The sequence below is a fragment of the Lytechinus pictus genome, chromosome 11, assembly GCF_037042905.1.
Source record: "Lytechinus pictus isolate F3 Inbred chromosome 11, Lp3.0, whole genome shotgun sequence".
In the NCBI taxonomy this organism is placed as follows: domain Eukaryota; kingdom Metazoa; phylum Echinodermata; class Echinoidea; order Temnopleuroida; family Toxopneustidae; genus Lytechinus; species Lytechinus pictus.
The window spans coordinates 23,246,537-23,265,491 of NC_087255.1; the positions used below are offsets into that span (position 1 = coordinate 23,246,537).

Sequence of the window (18,955 nt, forward strand, 5' to 3'; positions counted from 1 at the left end):
CCCCCATCACTTATGTACACACAGCTCTAGCTCTCTCGAGCTCTCCTCCTTTCGTCGACGTGCTTCGCTGTTCGCTCCACCATGCGACGGAATCGGCCAATTACACATTCGGTCCCAATTCTATGCTGATTGCAATGATCATTAATTCTATTTGTATAAGGGACTAAAATAAGTGAATTTGAAAACAGAAAGACTAAAAAAAAGTGAGTATGCTTTTATAGGCTGAGAAAAAGGTGAAAATTCGTTTTCAACTCTAAATTAAAAGAAAACTTCAGTCCAGTACGGCCTACGGTCCGTCGAACCCCGGCGGTCCTCGGCTCCCGGGTTCAGTCGGGGGCAGAGCATTTGACACACACGCAAACAGGGTATTGGTCACTCAATTTTTCCTCTTTAAAAAAACGGCTCATCATCTGTTCATCACTTCCAAAATAAATGTGGTGGTGCAAAGGGAGGGGTTTAGCATCAAGTGGTAGGCCTATGTAGCGGCCTGGCTGAGGCTGAGGCTGAGGAGGGCCCCATGCGTTAGATCATTGGTACCGAGTACAATATTACAGAGTCCTTGTTGGGCGAACCGCTAGCGCAAACTGTGGCGCAAGCGCATATAGAGAACCACATGTTAGCTAGCTGCGCAATATTCATCTCACTTTGACATTTTGACCAAGGTCTGACTGAACTTATCTTGAATAATTGCACATGCGATGATTAAAATCTTAGATATTTGAGAGGGAATCATTTTGTGAGGCTTTACCCGAGTTTTATTTAACTTGAAATAGTTTATAACAACAAGATGTCAGAAGACTGGAATGCCCCTTCGTCGTCGGTAAGTTTTCTCGTGATTATTCCAATGAATTTAACCAAGCATAAATTTGCACTTGCTTTTCAGTGTGCTGGAGTGTGTAACGTTGAAAGTTAACTGTGTGTGGTCTATGACGATGCTGGCCATGTGACTGAGTGAGTGAGTGAATTCATGATGATGCTTCCTTAGTTGAATTTGAGTTACAAACGTATATTGGCATTATCTTGCAATTTATATGGAGATCCAGGCGCTAGTGTAGTTTCGCACCTCCCCGTTTAATGGTTTTCAAACATGTACAATCTCACCCTAAATAATTTACAACCTAAAATACTTGCATCTGAGCCTCCAAAGTCCAGTAGAAGTTGAATATTTGCCGTTTTGACACTTTTTTACAAAGTTTTACACCTATTTCGGAATCACTCGGTCGCTTGATCAAGCTCAGCGCTGCACATAAGCAGTCGGTATGCGTACAGTACGTACCTAGTGAAGTGCAAGAAGAGCGAGTTTTTCTATGGTATCTTCAAAAAGATTTTTTCCCCTCTTTCAGCTTGCACCAAGTATTACGGTAGTGGTTGTGCAGAGTGGTTGATGTTTGTTGTGGGAAGGTATGTGTGTGGGGTGTGCGTGTGTGTGATTTTTTGAATGAAATAAGAAATGTGAAAAATGTGAATACACGTAGATTTAGCGATGAAAATAAGCTGAAAGAGGGGAAAAAAAATCTTTTTGAAGTTACCATAGAAAAACTCGCTCTTCTTGCACTTCACTAGGTGGTACGTACTGTACGCGTACCGACTGCTTATTTATGTGCAGCGCTGAGCTTCAAGCGACCGAGTGATTCCGAAATAGGTGTAAAACTTTGTTAAAAAAAAAAGTGTCAAAACGGCAAATATTCAACTTCTACTGGACTTTGGAGGCTCAGATGCAAGTATTTTATTTTTAGGTTGTGAATTATTTAGGGTGAGATTATTTGTACATGTTTGAAAACCATTAAACGGGGAGGTGCGAAACTACACTAGCGCCGAGATCCATTTTGTTACACAAATCTAAACTGTCATGACTGTCTAGCATGTCTAGTCAAGGCAATCCAGAAAAAGAGCCACTGCCACTGCACTCATTCATAAAATCATGGCACTGGCAGTGGCACTGATTCCAACCATGGACCTATTACGAATGGACATTCAACGAGAGCATTTTATGACCACCACCTGTTTCCAGCTGTCAAAATTGCTGTCTAACCCTTAACTTTCTCTTTACGCGGTTTTTACGACGACCGCCCGGGGCGATTGTTTACACAAGCTCCTTTCGGCCGATGATCGTCACCGATCGATCACTGGCCCTCTTTCGACCAAAGACGGTCATGTTGTAGCCCCGATTGCCAATAGGGAAAGTCCCTACATTACCTAGAATGCAATGCGCAATTCATATCCGGTTTTTCAGTACATTATTTAAGGCTGTCTATAATGTGCGATTGTCGTCTGTCCATAAAAAAAAATCCCGTTAAATTTCATCAATCCTGTGGAATTTTATGCCCAAATGAAAATCAACTTCTTACCGAAGGTAAGCGCTACTATCGACATCAATACTGTCCGAAAAAGATGAAATTTTAACGTTTTTCCACAGATTTTTTTGTCAATTTTCAACTGCTTTTTTGCCGTAGATATACGGATCTGCAAGGTGATGTCAATGCATTTCATTTCCGGTTGTTAGCGATGTACGTAAAAAATACGTTTATGCACGCCTGTTTTCTTGTTTCTGCTATCATTTTCATAGCGCTAACGTTCGCTGCTGTGCGTTGCTTTTGATAAAGTGAACGAACAACATCGCAATGGGTAGGAGCAGCGTACAATTGATTTCCGCTGTCCATCAGTGAGAGCGTGTTTTACGACCGGCTTGATGGGTGTCAGCTGCCAGCGCTCTGTTTATAAAAGGATTAGCGGCGACGGTCTTTGGGTCAAAGGAGGGGATTCGTTGAATGTCCATTCGTAATAGGTCCATGTTCCAACGAAGTCTTTGACTGAGCATTGGCATTGCCATCGACTTGGTTGGAGTTGTAACTTTAACTGACGCTTCTACGAGTTGACTTGCGCATGCATGAACATGATGAATGAATGCATGAACATGATGAACATGATGAATGAACATGTGAAGCATGACTCTGACTGAGGCAGCAAAGAAAGTGAAGTGAAGAAAGACAGGCGCTGGTCAGAAAATTGGGATCGTCCCAGTTAAAAAGTTTACATACATGATGCAGGGACTGTCTCAGTTTTCAAAGATATCTCTACACAAGAAATCAAGGAAAGTTCATCACCTGTCCAGTGCCGACACCAATCCAGATCCAGTGCGCTAGTCAATTGTATACATATCAGGTTTTATAAAAAGATTACTGGAAGACTTCAAGTCGTGAAAAATAGACGGTGAGCTGGGGGGAATTGAGGTCACTAAATCTACTTTTAGCAGTCTATGGTCCCGCAGGGGGAGTGAAAAAAAAAAACTCCCCATGAACAAGGACAATCTCAATTTATCAAGACATGATTTGTCTTGATTTATGAGGATATCCTCGTTTTCTGGGACAATCCCAAATTTTGGACCAACTACCAGCACCTTAACTGAAAGAGCGTAATATAATCCAAAGATGAAGACCATGTGATCGTGCCTGGTGATTGAACAAACATAGGTGTCGCTCTGAACTTAGAGGAAAATGAAACCGTCAGCTCTCTGCTCTAAAATTTGAAGGGATTTGACTTATCCTTATATTTATAACTTGCTCCCCCCCTTATCTCTTCAGCAAATTAGTTGACCTCAGGTTACTTGTTAATGTATGCTACAATACAGTCTACACAAAAGCAGTGAACCCGTAAAAATTTGACTGCAATTTACAACTTGTAAACTCCGAGGGCTATGCCCTTTTTTTATAATTGATGCAAAAAAAAAACTTTCAGGCACCTTTTATACTCAAGTGATAGGCAAGTTGTTCACTCCTTTTTCTAAGACAGGTTCTCTCATTGTCAAAATCGATGATACACCTGTATAAAACCTGCATCTGTTACTTCATGTGTTATACATTCACCGCTGATTCAAACACATGTTGCCGCTGCCGCCGGCCATGCATACATGTTAGGCCTGGGATGAATGTCATTTTTACCATTTGATTATTTCCTGCAAGAACAATCAAATGATTCGATTGTTGATCCGAATGATCCGAAATCACGTCTAGAATCACAATAGTTGACCTAAATATAGTGACTTCCAAAATGCAGAAAATCTATGGCAAACTGTACTGGCAAAGCCACATGTTATAAAATTGTACCTCGATCATTCATAAAACATCAAGGGTGTAGAGAATGTTATGCTTCTCACAGTTGAAAGTAGGACCATTTGTTCCCCCTACTCTTTGATTTCTGTGTCAAAAGGAATTACTGGGTATATGAATTAAGCTTAACTGTCAGTTTATTGTTCCACTGAAAAATCTGTCCTATTAAAATGCTTTTATTATGCATCCCTCCAATTGCACCCCCCCCCCCCTCTCCCCAATGTGAACGAATCAGCCCAGATCATTGTACATGTACAGTCTGGAGTCCAAATTCCAATTATGTCTTTTTTGTCTGCAATTCTCAGATTGCTTCGTTTTGAAACATGAAAGGGATTCAGTATATTCAGTGATTTAGTTTATTGTTCCACTGAAAAATCTGTCCTATTAAAATGCTTTTTTTATGCATCCCTCCAATTGCACCCCCCTCCCCAATTTGAATGAATCAGCCCAGATCATTGTACAGTCGAGTCCAAATTCCAATTATGTCTTTTTTGTCTGCAATTCTCAGATTGCTTTGTTTTGAAACATGAAAGGGATTCAGTATATATTCAATGATAATTCTCCTGGCTCCCATCCCTATCTTTATCTCTCTCTCTCTCTCTCTAATGTCTAATCGGGATCTGCCCAACATTCGAACAGTAAAATAATTGCTAATCGATTAGCGATTGGCGGCAAGCCATGCAAAACCATTCGATCTATTTATTTTTACTTCCAGGCCTAATAAATGTTTGTGATTGCAATGTTTTTAATCAAGGAGAGGTATTATAATATTTTATTGCGGAAAAAATGTCACCTGTTCATCTTACCCCTATAAAATATAAATATGGTGCCTCCCTTGAGAAATAGAAGACACAAACTTAGTGGCAGATGAAAGAGTGAATAATCCTTGCACCCCCCCCCCAAAAAAAGAGTAAATATTAGATTAATAAATAAGTAAATAAACAATGAAATAAAAATGAATATGAAAAATGAATTGAAAATTAAAACGAAAATCTAGGAAGGAATGTGGCGCTTGTTTTAATGTCATCTAATTTTCAGATAAAATCGGCTAGAATTTAAGCAAGGAAGCAAGTTTTTTTTAGAAGTCAGAGAGGGAAACAAACCTGGTCCATCACCTTTCCAAGTTTTAGTCCTGCCTCAAAATAAGGGGTAGTCACTCGCTACAATACTGTTCACAGACTCAGCATTGTCCTCTGTCATTGTGCATTGATTATTATTGGCACAGGCCTAATTATTCAACACCAACAATGAATGAGAACTTATTTGCCTTTCTTACAATAAAGCTTCCTTGTAGCTTACTGCTCCTTCTAAGTAAAGAAATTGAGAACATGGTATGATTACATGAAAATAGGTAAGGAGGTGCAGTTATGTAGAATAGCTGATCTGGATTGAAGAAGGGGTAATTATCTGACAATTAATCCCTTCATTTCAGGGAATGAATAGATCAGAGAATTATGAGGGTAGGATTAGAGTGGTGGTATGATACGCAGGCAACTTTGCCAAGTCAAGTCTACATGTACTGGGATAACAGAAATTGGACTAGAAGTTAAAGGTTAAGTCCACACCAGAAAAATGGTGATTTGAATCAATTGATAGCAAAAAATCAACAGGCATATTGCTGAAAATTTCATCAAAATTGGATGTAATATCGGAAAGTTATGACATCATAAATTTGCACTTATTTTTTACAAGACACTTTAATATTATGCACAACTCAGTTACATTGCGAATAAGAGAGTTTTTTTAAATTAAGCAAAAATGTAAAATGTCATAACTTATTTTTCAATTAAATTTTGAGTGTTATGCTGTTGTATTTTTCCCTTTTGAGTAAAATCAACTTTTAATTTGGGTGGACTTATCATCCTTCAAGGCACGTTTTCAAAATTCTGGTCTAAAAAATTGATTTGACTGCTTGAGGTGAATATTAAAGTTTACATACATGTACCTGTAATTGGCATTTCCACAAGCATTTATTTAGGGTTCCCACAGTCATGGAAAATTTTGTGGTCAGGGAAAAGTCAGGGAATTTGGAAAATTTGTGAAGAGTCATGGAATTGTGTTCAAGATAATTTTAAATTTTGGGTTTTGGTGAAACGAAAATAGTACCCTGGTCTGAAACAGCCCATATATATACTAATGATAATAGATGTACATGTCATGAGTAAGATAGTGGGTGGAACGGATGGCTGTGAGGGGAGGTGGAGGCCATCGTAACATGTCTGATATTGGAAACCGTGCCAGAAAGGAAGTCATGGAAAGCAGCAATTTAGTCATGAAAAAGTCATGGATTTCTGTTTTCAAATTTCTGTGGGAACCCTGTTACTGATCAGTAATGACTACTGTTCACAATTACATGAAGGAGAATGCATAATTTTTTTTGTTTGGTTTATTGATATATTTTATCAGCAATATTCAGTATGTGAGAAAGGTTCAAGAAATTGAGAAAAGATAAATTAGATTGTAAATTTGATGCATTTCACATGGTTTCAGTGCTGCACATTGTAAACAAAGGTCTTGCGGATGGAAGGAACACATAATATGTAGGACTTTAAACTAATGACTGTGATTAGAAGATGAGATGAATCCAATAAACTTCTCATTGAATAAACTTTTTAAAATGTTTTTATTGTTTATTCTATCACAACTCAAATTCTTCCTTTTCTTTCCCATATTTTGTTTTTACAGGGTGGTACCAGCTTTGAAAAGAAAAGTTATGGTAAGAATTCTTCAAGCTTATCACTCACAAATGATGTAGTTTTTTCAGTTCTTAGATTGCTGCTATCAGTCCTTCAATGCCCCCCACCCCTCTTACATGTACAAATGATATGATTGGAACGATTTCTCTCTCTTCTTCATCAGAATAAACCAAAAATGTTGTTTTCATTTAGGTAGGGAAGGGGAATTTAGATCAATTTTTTACAAAGCTATCCTTATTATATTTTGTTTTAATTAAAATATATAGAATGATGATAACATAGTGTCATATTACACAGGATACATGTACACTAATTTATCAAATAGTTCCTCAACCCCCATACATGTACTTCTATTTCATTAGTAAATTTGATATGTTGAGGGCAAGAAAGAGTAATGACAGAAATCATGCAATCTTATTTTGGGGGCTATTTTTAAAATAAGTTTTTAACGGTAATACCAACTCTATTAGATTATGAACATGAATTTATTCTTCTTTTCTTGTTCCAATGTAGGTGGATCAAGTTCAGGTTTTGGAGCCAAAGCAGTGAGTATACTGTGGTCACCATATTTAAGGACAGTGATTTTCTGTTTTTAAAAATGGCCTTTTCCATTTCAGAAAATCTTAAAGGGATGGTCCGGGCTGAAAATATTTATATCTAAATACATAGAGTAGAATTCACTGAGCAAAATGCCGAAAATTTCATTGAAATCGGATAACAAATGATAAAGTTATTGAAGTTTAAAGTTTAGCAATATTTTGTGAAAACAGTCATCATGAATATTCACTAGGTGGGCTGATGATGTCATATCTCCACTTTCCGTTTTCTTATGTTATTACATAAAATCATATTTTTTTCATTATTTCATACTTGTGTGAATAATATGTCTCCGTTATAATGAAATAGGTTGCAGCAATAAATATCTAGTGCACTAAATCAGTTGTCAATCCAATTTTTCTAGTTCTTGGAGGAAAAAATTTGAATAAATCTAATTTCATATAATAAAATACAAAAGAACAAGTGGGGATGTGACATCATCAGTCCACCTAATGAATATTCATGACTGTTTTTACAAAATGTTGCTAAAATTTAAAATTCAATAACTTTGTTATTTGCTATCCGATTTCGGTGAAATTTTCGGCATTTTGCTCAGTGAATTCTACTCTATTTATTAAGCTATAAATACTTTCAGCCTGGACCATCCCTTTAAATTCCATTTCAGCATGTCAGAATTTCCGTTTCCCCATTGACTTTGTGTACATGAAAAAGTGACAATTCCGTTTACATAGAAAATCAATATGCAATGAGTAGCAATGTCAAAATGCTCCCGCTGGTCAAAATTTGTATCTGCCACTGTACTAACAACTCTTCAAAATCAATTTTACTCTGAAGAGATTCAAGTACAAAAACTATATAAAGAAACATAATCAACATGAATACATTCTCACCTTTCACATTATTTTATGGTTAAATGAGATTTATCGCTGATTTGGGGACTTTTTGAGCAGTTGACGACTTTCGCCTATCTGCCATTTTGGATTTGTTGAATACCGCAATCATGATATTATGACCGAACGCAGAGGGCAGCAACACACGGCCGTGTTTCTGCCTTTATGCGTACGTGAGTGTAAACTAATTTTGATACGATCGAGCGATGGAGGGGCTCGAGTGCAATCATGATGTGTGGATTGTCATGATTGTTGTAGCAAAGTGAGATCATGTTTATTTACCAGTTGATATTCATATTTCGTTGAGGATTTGGGAGTAATTTATGTTGCTATTCTGTGCATTTTGAGAAAAAATATGTTTTCTGTGATTTTCCGTTTCAAAAGGCCAATTCCGTGAATTCTGTCCGTTTTCCGCGATCGCATAAAAACACTGTCCCTACACATTGGTGATAGTATTGTATAGAAGAGAAAGGCATGTTAAAAAGTACATGATCATATAAAACTACTGTTCTCCATAGCCCGTCCAGAGAACATGCAAGCTCTACCAGTGACCAGGACTTGTCTGTGGACACTGACCCTAAGAAACCCAGAGCTATTGTTCAGAAAATTCACATGACGTGGTTCCCTATGAATGCCCTTACATTACATGTACATCAGCTGGTAGAGCTTTAATACTTGTTATTATGAATAGGGAAGATAATAGCAAAGCTAATAAACAAGTTCAAGGTTAAATAGCTTTATTCAGCTACTAGTATATAGCTTATCAGTGTTTGAACACAGGCAAAAGCACAGTATATGATGCACTTTCCATTAGCTGGGGTGCATTTTTTTAAATCACTATTAACGTATTTGAAAATGTAAAAAAGAAATAATCACTGGTACAAAATATCTCTATTTGATTGAAATACAGGAAATGACATGAATTACCTGCTTTAATTTCCATTAAAGTCTGTCGTTATAATTTGAATAACATTCAATGGAATATGTATTTTCATGAACATCAAAAGGTAGCCTGCTTCAAATGCTCGCACAATGATTTCATATCCATCAATTTGGAATAGATTGCGTAACACAAACCCCAATACCCCATTAGGAAATTTCCAATGCACTCTTACATTTTCTTTGAAAATTGAATGTGGATTTGTTATTTCAGAATGGATTTGGCATTGGTGTGGGTCGAGGCCGAGGAAGGGGTCGCGGATTCCAATCCTTCGGAGAGCAAGGTGGTGTTGGTGGTCTAACCAACGGTACGACTAACGGTACCAGTAATGGAGGAGATAGTGGTTGGAACGATGCCCCTTCTAATGATACCAGTAGCAGTCCTTGGGATGAAAGCAGTAGTAGTGGAGCCGGCAAGCGCAGCTTTGAGAGCAAGAGTAGCTTTGGTGGTGGTGGAGGAGGAGGACGAGGTGAGTATAATTTTCTAATCTGTGGGATCAATTTTTGATTGACAGAGGGATCATATTAAGGCCAACATGTTAGTCAATTCTCTTGGGACCACAGGAATCTGTTAGACTAATAACAATTTTTGTCTCACCTGCATAGCAGAGCGAGACTATAGCCAGGCGTCACTTTTTCGACAGCAGCGGTGTCGTCAACATTGAAATCTTAACCTCGGGTGAAGATTTTAAAATGAAAGTTTTATAATTGTAACAAAATGACGTAAAGCCATACATTGATTAGTCATTCCTTTGTCACGCTTTAATTTTTTTTTAACAGGTGGTCGAGATAGAGGTGGACGTAGTTTTGGAGATTCTGAAAATGGAGGAGGACGTAGTTTCGGCAGACGTAAGAACTTTCCTTTTTTCTTGGTATTTTATTCTGTTCATGTGGATTTTTAGAATGAGACAATGTAGTCATGATCTTGCTTCATTTCCAGTCTGCCAACGCAACCAATTGCTCATCTTCTATTATTTTGTTTCTTTATTGATCAGGCATCTGTAGAATATTGATATCTTCCATTTGCTCTTACAAATAGTACTATAATAGCTTGTCATATTACAGTCATGTTTCATTATTTGCTCTTTCAAAAAGACATTTGCATTCCTTATGATTTTGCTTGACATTTGCAATCTTTATTACCGTGCATCAGTGATATGGGCAAGAATTATTTTTAGTTTCCTCATGTAAATTCACCCGTGCTTCAGAGCTAGAGTTCAAGGAAATTAATAGGGATGAAGTCGAGGACGGCTTCGAGCTGAGTCGCTTGTACAAAGTCTTATTGGAAAAGGTTATATCCAACAGTCTGACTCGCAACTCCAAGCCTCAACTCCATGTCTGGAAAAAAATTATCAAAAAGAAAAGATTTGATTAACCCTAAAACCGCCACGGCCATTCCGCTGCACGAGATTTTTCTTCCGTGCCGCTTACTGACTTTTCACTTTGAAGTCTTGCACATCTTTTGAGACCAAATTCACGATGCGCGGGTATGCGGTTCGAAAATTATGCAACATAAGTGCATGTCAGACCCGAAATTGCTCCAAAACGTGATTTTGTGTCAATTTAAATTGAAATTTCTCACCTTATTCATAAAGATATGATTACTTTTACTTTCATTTGCTGAAATTAATTGATTTTATCATAATTGTGCTTTAATGCTTTAAAAAGTTTCTGCTATTAATTTGGCGAAAGAAAAACAAAAAGTCAGAAAACAAAGAAATTCATAAAACAATAAAATACAGAAGAAATTCATTTTCAACATTCATTTTTTCATTTGTAATTGTTAATAATGGTGATAAGAATATTTACACTAAAACAATTAGCACTCTGAGCTTTTTATAGTGAATTAAAGCAAAAAGTATGATTTTGTAAAATAAACCATACAGCCTTGTAGATTGCATCCCTAAACAGTGCAATATCGTATAATGAAAAGAAAAATTGAAAAGCAGGGATTATGCTTTCTTACTTGCAAACCTGCTGGTGTTAGAATATTAATTTCAAATGGTCATTTGAAAACTTGCTCCTTTCTCTGCATTGTGTGTAAACTAAGTGTGCGCAGTGGTATTGCTCATTCTTCATGCATTTCGTAACAAACTTTTTGCAGTTTATCCTATATAGCGCTTCATCTTACCTATTGTTGCACTTAAACCGAATTCAATTTGAGATTGATCTTTTTTTCCTTTCTCTTAATTGCACAATTTGTTATTACTCTCAGTTTGAGTGTGATCTTAAATCTGTTGCAACTCTTTGTAGGACCAACCCCTGGGCCCTGTTGTACAAAGAGTTACGATTGATCCGATCAATCGTAAATATGGCAAGCCAGCAAAGTCAACATACGAAATGCATGTTTGTTAAAAAAAAATTCTAGATATGAATGCATATCCATAAATTCATTGATTTCTTGACAATTTGGGGTGTTCTCCTTTGATTACAAAGGACATTTTACAAATTTCCTGTAGAAAAAATTATGACACTGATGGATTTCCATAGAGTTATGATTGATCGGATCAATCGTAACTCTTTGTACAACGGGGCCCAGTTGTATATCTTTTTCACTCTGATTTTCAAACCTTGCATTTATCCTTCACCCTTTCATCCCCATTTATCCCCCCCCCCCCTTCTCTTCTGTATAACCTTGATCTTTATCTGGGTGTCTTTGTTGCACTGCATGTTGCATAATATATATATTTAGGTGAGGGAGGTGGTGGTGGTGGTAGCAGTGGTGGTGACAGAGCTTGTTATAATTGCGGAGAAACAGGTCACATGTCAAGAGAATGTCCTACAAAAGAATCAGGTTTGTTGAATTACTCGTTAAGATTGACTGTTTCTCAGAAAGGATGTTATGCGATGGGTCCATTTACAGGAGAATAACTTCCTGTGCATATGGTGCATTAACAGTATATGATTAATATCAGAGACACCACAAGGAGAAGACTGAAACGCTGGAAAGTGCGCCCTACGTCATCAAGTAAGCAGACAGTCGTGTATCACTATTTTGGGTCATTTACAAAACATGAGGGAAATGGTGGAGGGGTGTAGGAATAGATGATTTTTACGTTTTAAGATTTTTTTCTGCAATTTTTTTTCTAAAATTAGAAATGAATATATCGAAGAGCTTTTGGGGAAAGAAAAGGTGGAATTATCCCCATGTGCAGCAATTGTGCCCTCTCTCTGTCTTTGTTAATATCCAAATGTTCCTTGTGTAATTTCATCTGGAGTTAGAGTGATGGTGAAGGGTGGGGTTTGATTCAATTCCAGCTTAATTTCATTTCTATCATTTTCTAGTTTTATGTTGAAAACAGCAGTTATCAGTTGCAATAATCCTTGTTAGTGAAAATCACTCTTACAATGATTTCATTTTTTTGCTTTATATCTGCAAGGAAGAAGCACTATAAAATTGTCCTTGATTGGGTTAAAAAAGCTTAACAAGTACAAATGGTTGTTGAATGCTTGTAAAGGTGGGATGAGGGAGGGGGCAGGGCAACTATTGGATCAAGGTCAATTAGCCACACATTCAAAGTGTATTCTGGGTTTGAAGGGGGGGCAAGGCAGTTTCTGAGTTTCCAGTGGCTTTATCACTATCAGGAAATATCAGATCTCATATTTCACATTATATCTTTCATTCTATTATAGGTGGAGGCGGTGGTGACAGAGCTTGTTATAGTTGCGGTGAAACGGGTCACATGTCGAGAGATTGTCCTACAAAATCATCAGGTTTGTTCAATTACTTGTTAAGATCGACTGTTCCTCAGAAAGGATGTTAAGTGATGGGTCCCTCTAGAAAAGTATTACTTCCTGTGCATGGGGTGAATTAACAGTATATGATTAATATCCAAGCTTAACAAGTACTAATGGTTGAATGCTTGTAAAGGTGGGATGAGGGAGGGGGCAGGTCAACTTTTCGATCAAGGTCAATTAGCCCTTATTTCCTGTATTATTGTCTCACCTGCATAGCAGAGTGAGACTATAGGCGCCGCTTTTCCGACGACGGCGACGTCAACACCAAATCTTAACCGAAGGATAAGTTTTTGAAATGACATCATAACTTAGAAAGTATATGGACCTAATATCTAGAGGGTATTCATTTGTCTCGCAATCTACTATGGTCAACAAGGAAATTCGTGATCACTCTCGCAAAAGTGTTCACTAGCTTACAAGTTACAAGTAAAAATCCTGTGCGAGTTTCAGGTCCCTTGATCAAGGTCAAAGGTCATTGAACTTTGGCCATGTTGGGGGTAATTGTGGAATTACCATCATAACTCTGTAAGTGTATTGGTCTAGTTCATAGAACTTGGACATAAGAATAATCAAGTATCACTGAACATCCTGTGCAAGTTTCAGGTCACATGACCAAGGTCAATGAACTTTGGCCATGTTGGGGGTATTTTGTCGCAATACTCGCTCAAGTAATAAATTTAATTATTCCAAGGTTAAAACACAAATTCATTAAGACAATATGGCCACGCAGTTGGAACAATCTCCCTGATGGAATTAAGTACCCAACAATTACATCATTTAAATCTAAGTATCTGAATTTCCTGGGGCTTCATCACTATCAAGAAATCTCATATTGCACATTATGTCTTACATTGTATTACAGGTGGAGGTGGTGGTGACAGAGCTTGTTATAATTGCGGTGAAACTGGTCACATGTCAAGAGAATGTCCTACAAAAGCATCAGGTTTGTTAAATAACTTGCTAAGATCGACTTCCTCAGAAAGGATGTTAAGTGATGGGTCCCTCTACAGGAGAATAACTTCCTGTGCATGTGGTGAATTAAACAGTATACGATAAATATCCCAATGTTAATTGTGTAATTTAAACTAGAGTTCGTGTGATGGTAAAGGGTGGGGTTCGAGGGAGGGACCTATGATCAAACTATTCTCCTTTCAATTCCAACCTGTTTTCATTTCCATCATATTCTTTTTCTATGTCCTACACAGGAGGTATCAGGAGGTTTCGCTTGTTAGTGAAAATCACCGTTTGAAAACCATATTACAATGATTTCAATTTCACTTTGCTTTTTATCTTTAAGGAAGAGGTACTTATTATTGTCCTTGATTGGGTTGAAAAGGCTTAACAAGTATAAATGGTTGTGGAATGCTTGTAAAGATGAGAACAGAGAGGGGGCAGGGCAACTTTTGGATCAAGGTCAAAAAGCCACACAGTCACAGGTTGAAGGGGGGGGCAGGGCAGTCTCTGAATTTCCCGGGGCTTTATCACTATCAGGAAATCTCATATTGCACTTACGTCTTTGATTCTATTACAGGTGGAGGTGGTGGTGACAGAGCTTGTTATAATTGCGGAGAAACAGGTCACATGTCAAGAGAATGTCCTACAAAAGAATCAGGTTTGTTAAATTACATGTTAAGATTGACTGTTCCTCAGAAAGGATGTTAAGTGATGGGTCCCTCTACAGGAGAATAACTTCCTGTGCATGTGGTGAATTAAACAGTATATGATTAATATCCCAATGTTAATTGTGTAATTTAAACTAGAGTTTGTGTGATGGTAAAGGGTGGGGTTCGAGGGAGGGACCCATGATCAAACTATTCTGCTTTCAATTCCAACCTATTTTCATTTCCATCACATTCCTTTTTGTCTCGCCTGAATGAAGTTTGTTAGAGACCTAGTAATCACTTTTCTTGTTAGTCTGATCGAAAATGTTTAATTTTTTGTTCAACTTGCTCTCATTTTTTTATTGTATCCCCCGAACAGAGTTCGGAGGATACTATAGATTTGGCCGCGCCGCGTCTGCCGCAGCCGCGGAGATTTCCTTGTGAACGCTCTATCAGCTGCATTTCTTCTCCGATCATCTTCAAATTTGGCATGAAGGTCGAGTATGGTATAGCGAAGCCGCCTATATATTTTGGTGTGGGCAGAGACATCGTTGCCATGGCAACAAGAGTTTTTGTGGAAATAGCAGAGATGTCCTTGTGAGCGCTCTACCAGCTGCATTTCTTCTCCGATAATCTTTTAATGTGGCATGAAGGTCCATTATGGTAAAGCAAAGCCGCCTATTGATTTTGATGTGGGCGGAGACATTGTTGCCATGGTAACAAGAGTTTTTGTCGTGACAGGGTTCCAAACGGGGGGTCCGTCCGTCACAAACCTTATGACACAACTCCACAACCGTAAGTCACTTTTCAACCAAACTTGGATGGTAGATGGACTTGGGGGACCTGCATGTTATGCTGCAGTTGGGGGTCAAATGGTATGGTCAAAGGTCATTTTCAGGTCAACGTTAAAGTTTACATGCAAGACTCTTATGACACCTAACTCCGCAACCGTAAGTCACTTTTCAACCAAACTTGGATGGTAGATGGACTTTGTGGGGACCTGCATGTTATGCTGCAGTTGGAGGTCACATGGTATGGTCAAAGGTCATTTTCAGGTCAACATTAAAGTTTACATGCAAGACTCTTATGACACCTAACTCCGCAACCGTAAGTCACTTTTCAACCAAACTTGGATGGTAGATGGATTTTGGGGGACCTGCATGTTATACTGCAGTCGGAGGTCAAAGGTCATTTTCAGGTCAATGTTAAAGTTTACTTGCAAGACTCTCTTATGACACCTAACTCTGCAACCGTAAGTCACTTTTCAACCAAACTTGAATGGCAGATGGATTTTGGGTACCTGCATGTTATGCTGCAGTCGATGGTCAGATGGTAAGGTCAAAGGTCATTTTCAGGTCAACGTTAAAGTTTACATGCAAGACTCTCTTATGACACCTAACTCCGCACCCGTAAGTCACTTTTCAACCAAACTTGGATGTTAGATGGACTTGGGGGACCTGCATGTTATGCTGCAGTCAGAGGTTACATGGTAAGGTCAAAGGTCATTTTCAGGTCAACGTTGAAGTTTACATGCAAGACTCTTTCTCCGCAATCTTAAGTCACTTTTCAACCACACTTGGATGGTAGATGGGCTTGGGGGACCTGTATGCTAAGGTCATTGTCGCCATGATAATTGTATTTATTTGTCAAATTTCAGTGTGAGCTCTATATATCGCAATGACGGATGACCCGGTGGGTTCGGGGATACCTGTGCCTGGTTGCGCGACCCGCCGAGCATCTCTAGTTTCTGCATCAATTAGGTTCATACTTTGTACGTATGATCCTTGGGTAATACCACGTGTGTCCATGGGGTCATATGTCATCTAGGGGTCAAATGATATGAGGTCATGTATGTCCCCAAAATATTAAAGTTTTTGTTCAACTTCCTCTCATTTCTGCATCAATTATTTTGACACTTGGTACATTTGATCCATGGGTAATACCACATGTGTGTCCATGAGGGTGATGGGGTCAAAGGTCATCTGGGGGTCAAAAGGTCAAGTTTTTGTTCAAATTGCTCTTATTTCTTTATTTCTTCAATTATGTTGACACTTGGTACATATGATCTTTGGGTAATACCACATGTTTGTCCATGAGGGTGATGCCTTGGTGACAAAGGTTATCTGGGGGTCAAAATGTCAAGTTTTTGTTCAAATTGCTCTCATTTCTTCAATTCTGTTGACACTTGGTACATATGATCCTTGGGTAATGCCACATGTGTGTCCATGAAGGTGATGGGGTCAAAGGTCATCTGGGGGTCAAAAGGTCAAGTTTTTGTTCAAATTGCTCTCATTTCTTTATTTTTGCATAAATTGTGTTTACATTTGTTACAAATATCCATTGGGTAATATACTCCACATGTGTCTATGAGGATGATAAGGTCAAAAGATCATATTGCATATTTTATCGATCACGTTATCAGGCGAGACTTGTAGTTCGTGAGCCACCTTGTTTATGTGATACATACACAAGAGGTATCAGTTGCAATATCACTTATTTGTGAAAAACACTATTTGTTTCATTTGTGAGAAACCATATTACAATGATTTCAATTTCACTTTGCTTTGTACCTTCAAGGAAGAGGTACTATTGCTATATGATTGTCCTTGATTGGGTTGATAAAGCTTAGCAAGGACTTGTAGGTGGGATGGGGGTGGGGCAGGGCAATTATTGGATTAACCACACAGACAAAGTGTAGTCCAGGGTTGAAGGGGGGGGGGTGGGCAAGCAGTCTCTGAATTTCCTGTGGCTTTATCACTATCTGGAAATACAGGAAAATTTCATATTGCTCTGATGTCTTTCATTTAATAACAGGTGGTGGAGGTGGCGGTGGCGGTGGTGGGAATTGCTTTAGATGTGGAGAATCAGGCCACTTCGCCAAGGAGTGCCCCAATCCAGATACAAGAAGTAAATTTTTATGTGATGTAGTGGAGTAATGAGAAAATGAAAAATTATAAGTTGAGGGGGCATGATATTGCATTGGGTAAAATGTCTAAAAAGTTGAGAGCAAAATCATGACTTCTTTCAAATGGATATCTAGTTATGCAATTGATTTTGAGATGGTCAGAAAATGATATTTCACCAAATATGTTTTTTTTTTTCTTTTTTTTCTTCTTTAATCATTGGACTTGTGTGTGATGTGTGTAATAATGCTTTCTATTTTATCAACACTACCCTTCTCACTGACATCACCCTTCTCACTGACATAGTTTTTACTTTCACTTCTTTTATATTAAATTCACCCCGTTCCGCATACCTTTGTAATCTAGTAACTACTGCTACTAACTACTAACCCTTCAAATTTTTCTGAGATCCCAAATGTATAAATACTAATTACCGATCTTAGGCCGATGATGAGTTGTAAATCTTGAAACATGTTCTGTTTATTAACATATTATGGAAATGTACACATGTTAAACAGATTTTGCTATTTATCTTTTTTGTTTCTGTATTTTTTACTTCTGCAGCTGAAGGTGAAGGTGGAGAAGGTGAGTTAATCTGTTTGATATCTTTATTAATCTGTTTGATATGTTTGTTAATCTGTTTGGTATGTTTGTTAATCTGTTCAATATGTTTGTTAATTTGTGCGGGTGTAAAATGAAGCTAAAGGGGTATGTGACACAGACCTGTTGCATAAAATTTACTTTTATACTTATACCATGGAAAGTGTGAGCAACAGCCGATCTAAATCAAGGATTTCCAAATACGTTCAACCCTCTAAATTTTGTATGGCTTGATGGAATCGTGGTTAGAAAAAAGTGTTATCTTACTAGGTATTGCTCTATTATTTCTCCTTCATTAAGAGTTCAAGTGATCAGAGTGATTTTTCAAAATCAGCCTTAATATAACCATCTGAAAATCTCCTTATGGGATATGCAGACATAAAATCAATTCAATCTTTATTTCGCAAATAAAATAAAAATGCAAAGAAACATCGAGTGTGAGTTGATACACAATCAATTGCAGGCTTTCCACGAAGGTCATAAAAAACCTATCAGGCTGGATCGCCAAAACAGAACACAACATAAATATATAAATAAATGAATAAATAAATGGATCTATTTGTTTATTTACAGCCAAGCCACCTGCGTCCACCTATGTCCCTCCTCCCCCTTCCGAAGAAGAAGAACAGATATACATGAGCACACAGCAGGGTATCAACTTCAACAGGTATGATGATATCCCGGTAGAAGTCAGCGGTCGGGACGGGCCCAAAAATATACGATCATTCGAGGAGGCGGGGCTAGACGAGACGGTGTTGGAAAACGTACGCAAGGCCCGTTATGCCAAGCCAACACCTGTACAGAAGTACGCTATACCCATCATCGGCGCTGGTCTTGATCTCATGGCATGCGCCCAAACGGGTTCCGGGAAGACGGTGGGTTTACTTAATTTCATATGAACCTTTTTACTACTCACACTGTAGT

At 38.1% G+C, this 18,955-nt stretch overlaps 1 protein-coding gene across 6 annotated transcripts in view; it reads left to right on the forward strand.

Moving 5' to 3' along the window:
* The first annotated feature begins 352 nt into the window (after window positions 1-352).
* The window catches only part of LOC129271580 (probable ATP-dependent RNA helicase DDX4), a 32,686-nt gene continuing 14,083 nt past the window's right edge, over window positions 353-18,955 (forward strand). The window contains exons 1-12 of one of the 6 annotated variants that reach the window (XM_064107139.1): window positions 353-820; window positions 6,792-6,822; window positions 7,316-7,347; window positions 9,404-9,659; window positions 9,970-10,038; window positions 11,882-11,983; window positions 12,823-12,903; window positions 13,790-13,870; window positions 14,459-14,539; window positions 17,343-17,435; window positions 17,996-18,016; window positions 18,605-18,906. In XM_064107139.1, coding sequence (XP_063963209.1) covers window positions 788-820; window positions 6,792-6,822; window positions 7,316-7,347; window positions 9,404-9,659; window positions 9,970-10,038; window positions 11,882-11,983; window positions 12,823-12,903; window positions 13,790-13,870; window positions 14,459-14,539; window positions 17,343-17,435; window positions 17,996-18,016; window positions 18,605-18,906 — 1,182 coding nt within the window. In that variant the 5' untranslated portion in view covers window positions 353-787. The remainder of the gene's footprint in view (window positions 821-6,791; window positions 6,823-7,315; window positions 7,348-9,403; window positions 9,660-9,969; window positions 10,039-11,881; window positions 11,984-12,822; window positions 12,904-13,789; window positions 13,871-14,458; window positions 14,540-17,342; window positions 17,436-17,995; window positions 18,017-18,604; window positions 18,907-18,955) is intronic. The other 5 variants (XM_064107141.1, XM_064107142.1, XM_064107140.1 and 2 more) reach the window with 5 other exon arrangements.